The sequence below is a fragment of the Lontra canadensis genome, unplaced genomic scaffold (genome assembly GCF_010015895.1).
Source record: "Lontra canadensis isolate GAN:19392208 unplaced genomic scaffold, GSC_riverotter_1.0 scaffold31, whole genome shotgun sequence".
In the NCBI taxonomy this organism is placed as follows: domain Eukaryota; kingdom Metazoa; phylum Chordata; class Mammalia; order Carnivora; family Mustelidae; genus Lontra; species Lontra canadensis.
The window spans coordinates 20,256-30,469 of record NW_022631025.1 but is presented as its reverse complement, the minus strand read 5'-3'; the positions used below and the strand labels follow the sequence as shown (position 1 = coordinate 30,469).

The following is a 10,214-nucleotide window of genomic DNA, read 5'->3' as shown; positions in this document are numbered from 1 at the left end:
GGCCTTCATCAAATCACAGACTTCAGCGCATCAAAGGACACGAACCCAAGAGACGACGAGACGACCTCCAGAACTGTGGGGCAACACTGCGAGGCGCGTGCCTGGTAAGGGTCTAGTGTCCAGGGCATGGGAAGACTTGTGACGTCACGATCAAAAGACAAACAGCCCAGTTTGAACATGGGGAAAGACTTCTGAAGTCTCTTCCCCAAAGACACAGCAGGAGCCGCACACCAGAGAAGAGGCTCGACATGGTCGGTCTTCCGGGACGGGCAATCACAGCCCCGAGCTTCACACCCACCGGCGCGGCAGAAACCGGAAACCTCCGAGCGCCGGTGAGGCTGCGGGGAAGCCGGCGCCCTCCCGCGCTGCGGGCGGGGCAGGGGGTAAGACGGGGCGGCCGCTGCGGAAAACCGCCGGCAGGTGCCCAGCCAGTGAAGCAGAGACTCACCACGTGATCCGGCAACGGTGCGGCCGAGCACGCACGAGAGACTGAAAACGGGGATTCAAGCAAGGGCGCGTTCGCGAGCTCGCGGGCGCCTGCAGCAGCCGGAGCGCGGCGGTCCAGTCTGTCCGCGCAGCAGCCGCGCGGCGCGTCCCCGCCACGGACTGCGACCCGCGCTACGAGGGACGCGGGACCGTGCGCGCTGCGCGGCGGAGGAGCGGCGAAAACACGGGACGCGGAGGCAGCCGGACACAAAAGGTCACGGACGGAACATGCCGCTTACCGGAGATCTGCCAACGGGGGAATCCAGAGACAGAAAGCGGACGGGTGCTTGCCGGGGGCTACGGGCAGGCGGATGGGGAGCGGCTGCTTAGCGGCGGGGCTGCCGGGAGAACACGGGCCGGCGGACGGCCGCGGGCCACGGCGCCTGCGCCGAACGCCAACCGCACTCTAAAACGGCTCATCGTATCTCGTGTGAGGATCGCCTCAGTGAGGGCGGGATCTCCAGTCGTGCTAAAACCCGCAGAAGGAGCGTTTGGGGCGCCGGGGGGCTCGGTTGGTTAAGCATCTGCTTCACCTCAGGTCATGATCTCGGGGTCCTTGGACCGAGCCCCACCTTGGGCTCCCTGCTTCACCCCCCCGCCCCTCCCCACGGCTTGCGCTTTCTTTTGTTCTCAAATAAAGTAAATAAAAGCCTTTAAACAAAAAAGCGTACACCTGTAAGTCAGTTCCACAATACAGTGGGTTTTAAAAAGCTGAGTCTTGATTATTGCTTAGAGACCCATGCGCTCCCCGGGTGCAACAGCGCAGGCGCCCGACAGACGTGCAGGCCCACGAACCGCCCCCGAGCACTGCCGCGCTCGGCGAGCGCGCTGGCTTACCAGCTCCGGGAGAGGGCAGAGAGTCCCCGTGTTCATATACAGCCCTTCCACGACGATGAAACGTCGGGTGACCCGAGCCTTGCGAGGATTCTTTAAAAGGAAAAACAAACAAAAAAAGCATTTTAAATCTCAGTAACTGCACACGCAGAATCTGTTAGACGCCCCGTAGCACTGCACCCGACAGAATCGAGTCATCGGAGTAAGGAAACCAACAGTCTGGGCGAGTTTCAAGTTCAAGGTTTTATACCGTTACTTTGAGACAACGGTGCTGTCTTTTCTCGTTTCCCACTTCACCCAGTCCGTGAGGTGACGGCACACGCGCGCGCACACGCGCGCACACGCGCGCACACGCGCGCACACGCTGGCGCGATCCCGCGTCACCTCCGCAGACTGGGCGGAACACCCGCTCCCCGACGCGCACGCTGCCCTCCTCCTCCAGGAAGCTGCCCGCGCTACCTTCCCCCAAAGCTGCCGTAAGTAATTACAGCGACGAGCAGGCGATGACAGGCAGACCCGCCGCTCCAGCAGCGACTGCGTTTCATAAGCAGCAACGCCCTCGCTTCACACCCACAAGTGGTCCGCGGGCGAGTTTTCATGACAAGCTGCCACTTCCGACGTGATTCGGCGGGTTGCAAGCACAGAACGGTGTAACTTTGGTCAAAAGAATCGTACCTTTTGGTCCTCCGTCTCCTGTTCCTGCAGCAGGCGCTCCAGGTCGGCCATGTCGTTGTGCTGAAACAACTTGATGTCACTCCGGGAGGCCTGCAACCCTTTCTGAATGGCAAAGCAGGCAGCTCTGTCTCTGCAAGGAAGAGACCACAGGCTGGGGTTGTACAAGGGCTTGTCAACACTCTCGGGAAAGGAGCGCTCGCGATCCGGGGCTGCTCACCCGCGCTTGCCAGCACAGTCCGCAGGAACACGAGACGGCGCACACGCCCGCGCGCCTCAGCGTGCGTCCTCCTCACGCAGCGACGCGCTCACCCCCTACGGAGCTCACCCTGCCTCGGTTCGCCCCTCAGAAGGCAGCGCGCGCATCTGTCCACCCACAGCAGTTTCTTCCTTCTGAGACACACACGACGCCGGTGACCTCACCCTCCGTGGCGTCTCGGGTTGGACGGGCGCAGACTCTGCCCTTATTCTGCCGTGAGAAGTGATACCGACTGGGGACTCTGGCTGTGGCGGCTGAAACTCCAGTGAGATCTTCTAAGCCGAGTCAGGGAGGGAGGATGTCCCGGGCATTAAGGTGCATTAAAGTATGTGCAAGGCTTCTGCCGCGAGCACGGAACAGTCCCATTTTCCCTGCTTTTCTAAGTACAAGCCCAAATCCCGGACACTGCATATGGAGCAGACGTAAGAGAACTCAGAAGTGCAGAAAAATGACAGGCCGGCTGGCGACCTCTGACACGCCGTCTTGTGGGCGTCGCTGACTTGGAGCTGAGGAAGCTGACCCGCTCCAAGTGCCCAGGGGCGCGGGCGCACAAGCTCACAGAACCTGCCCTCTGCGGCCCAAGGGGCGGGAAAGGGGCGGCCCGGCAAGCAGAAATGACTCGACTGCAGCCAAACCACAGAAAACCCGGGGTCATCCCCCCACACCAGCGAGGGCTGAGGGGCCCAGATTCGGACCGCTGCAGAGCTGGGAGGCGTGCCGACAGCCGCCCCGGTGGCCTCAGAGAAGGGAGCCGGGGCTGGACCCCACGAGCCGGTAACAAAGCCCTCCCGGCGGCGTCCGTGAAGACCGCGTGGAGAGCCCCCGCCGCCGCTGCCCCGCAGGGAGGGAAAGCCTCCCCTTCCTGGCTTGGGCTGTGCCAGAGCAGGCTCAGGGGAGAGCGGGACTCTCACTAACACCGACGGAGATCGAAACACCCCCACCCGGTGTCAGTGGAGGCGGAAGGGGGACCCTGGCCTTGTACCTCCACCTGGCAGTCACAGGGCAGTAGTGAATGCCCCCCGCCCCTAATGGAAGAGTGACAGAGGAAGCCCACTAAACCCCAAGGTTTAAGTAAAGCATAAACTCTGATAGCAGAATAGGAAAATGTCCCGATTTCGAGTATCACTTGTCATACCACGAATCAAAAGATATCAAACAGAATGAAAGAAAATAATCAACAAATACCAATGTTGAGTTGACAGATGTCCGGATTATCTGAGAGTCATTTTAGAGCAGTCATGATAAAAATACTTCCGTGGGCACTTATGAACGCGCTTGGAACAAGGGAAAACCAGAAAGCCCCAGGATAGAAACAGGAGACAAAGAATCCCATGGGGAAGCTAGAACTGAAAAACACCACGGCCAGAAGAAAAAAAAAAAAAAGAAGAGAAAAAGGAAAAGTACAGGGACGGGCTCAGCAGCAGGCCGGGCAGGACGGAGAGCAGAACGGGAGAAGCGGCGGACAGAACAGAAGCTACGCAACGGAAACCAGAGAAAAACACGCGAGAACGGAAGAACAGAGCCTCAGAGACCTGCGGAGCTACAACGAAAGCTGCCACACTGGCCGCAGCGGAGGGCTAGAGGACGGAGAGGTAGCGGGGCTGAAAAGTACTCAAAGAAATAAGGATGGAAGGTGCCTCCAATTGGGTAAGAAGCTGGGCGAAATTCATATAAACCCAAACAAATAAACGCCAAAATTATAGTAAAGCTTCTGAGAACGAATGATGATGAAGAAATCTTGAAAGCAGCCCTAAAATGACACCTTACAGAGAAGAGAAAAATAATTTGAGAGACCAATCAGAAACCAGGGAGGTCAGGAAATGTGGGGTTTTTATATGTACATTTATGTTCCAAATGCTTGGAGGAAGAGAACTCTCAAACAAGGATTCTGCAACAAGCAGAAAGATCCTTTAGGGAACAGGGGAAACGAAGGCAAACGAAGAGAAGATGACCCCAGCAGACCAGGGGAAAGGAATGGCTAAAGGAAGCTCTCCACATAGAAAAAAATAAGTAAAAAAATTAAAGAATCTTAGATTATCAGAGAGGAAGAAAGAACAGAGTAAGTAAAATTATGAACAAACACACTAGGCTTTTCTTACCTTCCCAAGTTTTCTAAATTATTATGGATGATTTAAATAAAAATTAGAACACTGTCTGACGTGGCTTTCAACGTATGTGCAGGAAGTACTGAAAACAAATATAAACAAGGAGAATACAGAAGTGTAAGGAAGGTAAAGGTTTCTCTACCTGAAATGGTAAAACGACGAGACCAGCAGATGGTGTGTTACGTGCATACATAATGTCATATTGAAAGCAAGGACTAAAAACAAACAGGACTGTGCAATGAGAAACACTCAAAAACACCATGGATAAGTCAAACTAGAATCCCAAGACAAGTTCACTGAACCCCCAGAAAGGCAGGAAATAGAAAACAGAAAAACAAAAAAGAGATAACAGATACAAAACAAAAAATAAAGTGCCCTCACATGTCCAGTAATTACTTTAAATGTAAATGGCCAAAATACACAATTTAAAGACAAAGACTGGCAGAATGGATCAAACATGTCCCAACGATATCCTGCCCGTGAGAAAATAGACCACAAGGTACACAGTAACGTGGTAGTGGCTGTCTGTGTGATACGCACAGAAAACTCAGCATGCAGAGACGTTCATCAGGAGGAAGCAGAATACCTGCGCGGTTACCTGATGACGGAGACTCTGGGACAGAGAAAATTGCCAGAGACAGAAGAACATTATACAGTGATAACCAGGATCAATTAGCCAAGAAAATATGCACCAAACGACAGAGCTACAAAAGGCTGAGAAGCAAAAACTGAGGTAAGAGAAGGAACACAGACGCATCACAACCTCCGTAACTGCAGAACTACCAGACGGAGAACCGGCGAGGCCAGACCAGACCTCAACACCACCGTGAACTGAGACGATCTAAGTGTCGCTGATGCAACACATCACCGAGCAGTGGCCAAACACTCGTCTTCAGTGACCAGGGAACACATTCTCACACCACATCGGGAGCCACGACGCAAACTGCAACAAGTTTAAAATCTCCAACACTCGGAAATTAAACACACTTCTAAGTAACTTGTGGGTCAAGGAGAGTCTAAAGGAAAATAAAATATACCAAACTCAGTGAAAATAAACAAACCAAGGTGTGTGGGACAAGGCCAGAGGAGCACGCAAGTAGCGCACAGCACTAACACATTAGAAAAAAGGAAAAGTCTCAAATGAACAATCAAAATTCCCAACTAAAGAATCTAGAAAAAGGGCAGAAAGAAGCAAAGAAGAGCAAAGGCAGGAAACACAGGCAGAAAGTGACAGAATTGAAACAGAAACACAACGGAGAACAACAACTGAAGCAAACAGGTGGTTCCTCGTGAAGGTAAATAAAACTGAACAACGAGCAGAAGTGACGGGAAAGAGAGGAGCCAGAGCACCGGACGGGAATGAAACGCGTCATCACACTCAGAAGAAAAAGGAAATATTACAAAGAACACAACGTAAGTCTGACAACTGAGAAGAGCAAATTCCTTGAAAAACACAAACCACTTAACTCATCAATATGACGCGTCTGACAATCTGACCAGCCTTTTAAGTACTAAGAAAATCGAATTCAGAATTAAAATTCTTCCAAAACATAAATCCCCAGGCCGGTTGGCTTTACTGCAGAAATCTACCAAACATTTGAGGAGTTGACATTAATTTTATACGATTTCTCCAGAAAACACCAGCAGGAATCCCAGGGGATTTTATGGACTCGCCTCCTGATGACAAGACCGAAATCCAAAAAACGCAAACATCATTAGCCATGGGAAATATAAACTAAAATCACAATAAAATCTCTCTATACGCTGATCAGAATGGCTAAAATTAAAAAAAAAATGACAATACCAAATGCTTCTGAGGATGTCGAGAAACTGTATCACGTCATACTACTTATGGGAATGCAAAATGGCACAGCCGCACTGCGATAGGAAGCGTGAGCACCCGTGTGACCAGGGGTTCCCAAGGACACCAAAGCCCTCTGGCTGTGAGACTCTCCCCGCATGCGGCAGCGTCTTGGCTTCGTCCGCAAGGTGAGGGAGGGTGGCCCTGCAGAGACACCACCGTGCGGGGTGGGCGGCCTGAGCCGGCATCAAGGAGGGCGGGGAGACGATTCTAGGCATAGGAACTGGTGTGTTCAAAGGCCCCAAAGCGAGAGGAAACTAGCGTATGGGGCCAATGAGGCTACAGCCCGAGCACCTGAAGGAAAAGGACAAAATGAGTCTGGAAAAGTGGTCTGGAGCTCAGAAGACCATAGTAAGGACTTGGGTCTTCGTTTCAGGAGCGAGGGGAGCTCTTAAGCCTGATGTCATCCGATGAGCATTTTAACAAAGATTATTCTGGCTGTGCTGTTAAGAAGGAAAAGAGGAAACAAAGGTAAACCTGAGACCTAAAATTCAAAGTCCCCTAATGATCCACTGAAAGGACAGCGGAGGCTTGGGCTAGAGGGTGGTGCCCGCGGTGGGGGCAGCTGGCGGCCCAGCCGGGCCAGCCCAGCCCACTGCTGTCCGCTCTCCCTCTCCACACAAGCGGAGACGCCCCCCAGCCAGGGCGCATGTGCTCGAGCGCGGACTTGCTCGTGGCTTCTCTGACCCTGGCAAGCCGCGGAGCAAGGTCAGCAGAGAGCGGGACTCGGGGCGGGGCGGGGCGTTGGGCAACGGAGGGCTCCGCTGAGCGACTGCGTGGGCGGCGACCGCGGACCCTCAAGGACACTGCGCTGCCACAGAGCTACAGAGGGAGTACGTTTGGCTTCCCGACATCAATAAATAAAACCAATCAATTAAGAGAAAAATGCTCTCGCCATCCTTCTAGTGACGGTCTCCTCAGTGCCGCACCAATGCCGTCGTGGAGATTCCTCTTTAAGCAGAAAGTCGGTGTTACCTAGGGCAGAGAGCCTCTAACAAAGGCATTCCCCGGGGGGATCACCGTCCGCTCCAGAGGCGCTGACGGGCTGCACAGGTGAAGCTACTCACACAAACACGATGTCGCCTCTCTTGGAGTAAGCGGGGATCGCACTGGCGATGGTGGCAAACCCGTAGGAGTAGATGATGGCTTCTTCCGTCTTCATGAACTTTGCCAGGCGGTCCTCCAGATCCAAGTGCACATCTACAATAAGACGTTCAGTGGGTGAAACATCTCATTCTTTCTCTTTAAGTACAGAATAAAGAAAACAACCGAGCACTTTAGTTAGAAATACTGTCACTTTATGGCCACATGGAACCGTCTCTGAGTTGTACATCATCTGGGATCTGCTGAGATGACTCTCGGCCAAACGATTCCCCAAGCCTGTGAGCGGCATCAGCGACTCCGCCGCCCCTACGAGGTACCAGTGGGGCCGCGCCGACCCTGGTGCTTGCTTCTCCGCCACGCTAGCTCGGCCACACAAGGCCCAGCGACTTCACCTGCTCTAACTCCCTCAACCAACCACATGGAGGCTTTACTAACGTGCGACACGGTATTAAAGCCTTTTCCCATTAGCAGAACGTACCACAGCAGACATTGAGACAACTGGAAACCGATTTTAAAAGGAAAAGACAAGACGAGTAGACGAGCCCGCGCGCCCTGCAGACGACGGCGCTCCCTCCCCGGAGAGCGGCGCCAGCACGCGGCGCGCACCTGCTCCGGCTCCGGCTCCGCGGCGCTCGCTCTCCGCCCGACTCTCCGCGTGAGTGTACGCGGACTCGAGATGCGCGGCACAAAGGGAAATGCCGTCGTTTACAAGAGCTGCTTGAGAAGCACGCGGGGGTAACAGCGGGAACGGAGGGCGCCCGCTAACCCGGGACGGCCCATCGCGGCGGCTCACGGCCGCTCACCTTCCCAGGCTCCGGCGCCGGGCTACACGCCCCGGCAGGCAGGCTCATGCCCCGGCGGTGGCTAGAAAAAACAGTGCACGGACCGGCTCTGAACCTGAAAACTTTGAAGTGGTCCTAAAACGAGGCATCACCCAGAGAGAAGAGGACTTTTAAAACTTCCTCTAGCTCCTTTCACCATAGCAGGACCCACACCCGCACAGCAGTCAGAGCTGTGCCGCGCTCCCCGCCTAGGGTCAGGAAGCGGACGCCCGAGGCGAGCTCTAGTGTACTTGCTGGGTTTGGCTGCTCAGCTTTCACGCTCCGCACTGCGGGTCTCTTGCCATCGAGCTGGGTTTGGCTCAGGGCACCTGCCTGCTGTCGGCCACTCTGCGGCGAGTTCCCACCCGAGCCCTCTGTTCACGAGCAAGTGTGCTCGTCTCCGGTCAGGAATCACGGGGCACGTGTCCGAGAGTAGAGGGACCGCGCTGCTTCAGGCAGGCAGGCCGCAGGCGTGACCCGGCCCCTCGTCTCTTCCTACGGGCTTGGAGTTCTGGAGTTTTCCTGCGCCAGCTGCTCCGTGCCTCTCAGCCGTGCCCCTCTGTCAGGTGGCACGAACCCAGTGCCCCTCCCTGACCCTGCGCTTACCAGACTCCCCGGCCTTACCTGACAGCCACTGCACGTCTGATTAACAAATGCACGGAGAACACTACTGGACTTCCCTCACCTAAACACTTTTTAAAACGTATTTTTAAAAGTCCATTCTTTTGTCAGCCCTGACTGGAATGGGATAAACAGCTCATTTCACAGTTCCTCCAAGACATGCGCACATGAAAGACCAAACACGCCTCTTCCCGCTGGCAGCTAAGATGGACACCAACACAGCCTATTACGAAAAGCACATGAAGAGCCGTTTGACGTCCATTCCCGAGAGGTCACGGTCACTGCACGGATGACAGGGACATCAGCTAAGTGTGGGACTTTACGGTAACGAAGTTGATGACTGTCCCATGTGATCCAAATGGCGTCACACATGTGCTTAGGTCTTGAGCATCAGACCTGTGACATCTCCCAACACAGAGGACGTGACACTGACCCTGATGGCCAGCCCTCTGCCACGCGTTGCCAGTGAAAGGTTTCGGGGAAAATCGGACGAGAACGAGGGAAGCGGCCACACGCTAGAGAACCGGGCCTCCCCCACCGAGCGAGGAGCTCCTCCTGCTCCTCAGCACGCTCTCTGCAGAGCGCCTGCAGGCGAGCCCCCGCCACCCCCACTTCTGACCAGAATGAGGCAAGTCCCCCTCTGCATGTGACAATGGGGCCTCTGAATCAGGACTATCTACCCCAAATCTCCGTGGTTCAGTGAGCAGACATGCCCCAGAACTGCTCTCATCCAGTATCTCCATTTCAAAAACAAAACACCTGCTACGGACAAGAACTGTTTTTGCTAAAGACAAAGAAGACTTTAAATCATTCTGTAGACTCCGCTTTACACAACTGCTTTTTTCACGGACGAGCGATGAGAAAGTCAAACAACTTGGCTTAATTTCAGGGATTTAGCATTAGCTACGCAGTGGACGAAAACTGCACGTTGGAAACATTCCCACCGTCGCACACACTCGTAACCGCTCTTCCATCACTGCCCAAAGTGGTTAAGAAGAATCTACAGTAAGTCAACAACTTACCGATTCTTGCCTTTCCCAAAAGTCTAACAAAGACTGGCCTCTTCCTCCTCGCACCTGGAGACACGGGGCTTTAGCTGACGGCAGCCTCGCAGAGCAGGTTTTGGGACAGGCGGGTGCGCAGCGCTGCCTGACTTCTGACGTGTGACAGCTACTCGGAGCAATGACTAAAGTCTCAGCCAAGGGAGGGGTAGGCAGCCAGCAGGGAAGGCGCCAGGCCGCGCTCTCCTGCTCCTGATGTCGGTCCTCCATGCGGACGAATCCTTCTGCCGGCTGCTCCGCGGATCTGCACGGAGTGCGGGCAGAGCACCGCACCCTCGGGGTCACCGCCAGGAAGACACGCTGCAGGGCAGAGGCCGTGGATGGAGGTGCCCAGAAAGCTCTGTGTCCCTCCCAGCACTCGCGGCCCTTTCTTGCACCTGCTCCCTAACC

At 54.6% G+C, this 10,214-nt stretch overlaps 1 protein-coding gene across 1 annotated transcript in view; it reads right to left on the bottom strand.

Annotated features, from left to right (window-relative positions):
• Positions 1 to 10,214, bottom strand: part of SPTLC1 (serine palmitoyltransferase long chain base subunit 1) — a 38,938-nt gene that overhangs the window by 11,022 nt on the left and 17,702 nt on the right. Inside the window, exons 6-10 of the mRNA XM_032866708.1 lie at positions 7,285 to 7,417; positions 1,996 to 2,125; positions 1,266 to 1,413; positions 726 to 732; positions 449 to 644 (exon numbers count right to left, since the gene is read on the bottom strand). Of these exons, the coding sequence (XP_032722599.1) occupies positions 449 to 644; positions 726 to 732; positions 1,266 to 1,413; positions 1,996 to 2,125; positions 7,285 to 7,417 (614 nt within the window). The remainder of the gene's footprint in view (positions 1 to 448; positions 645 to 725; positions 733 to 1,265; positions 1,414 to 1,995; positions 2,126 to 7,284; positions 7,418 to 10,214) is intronic.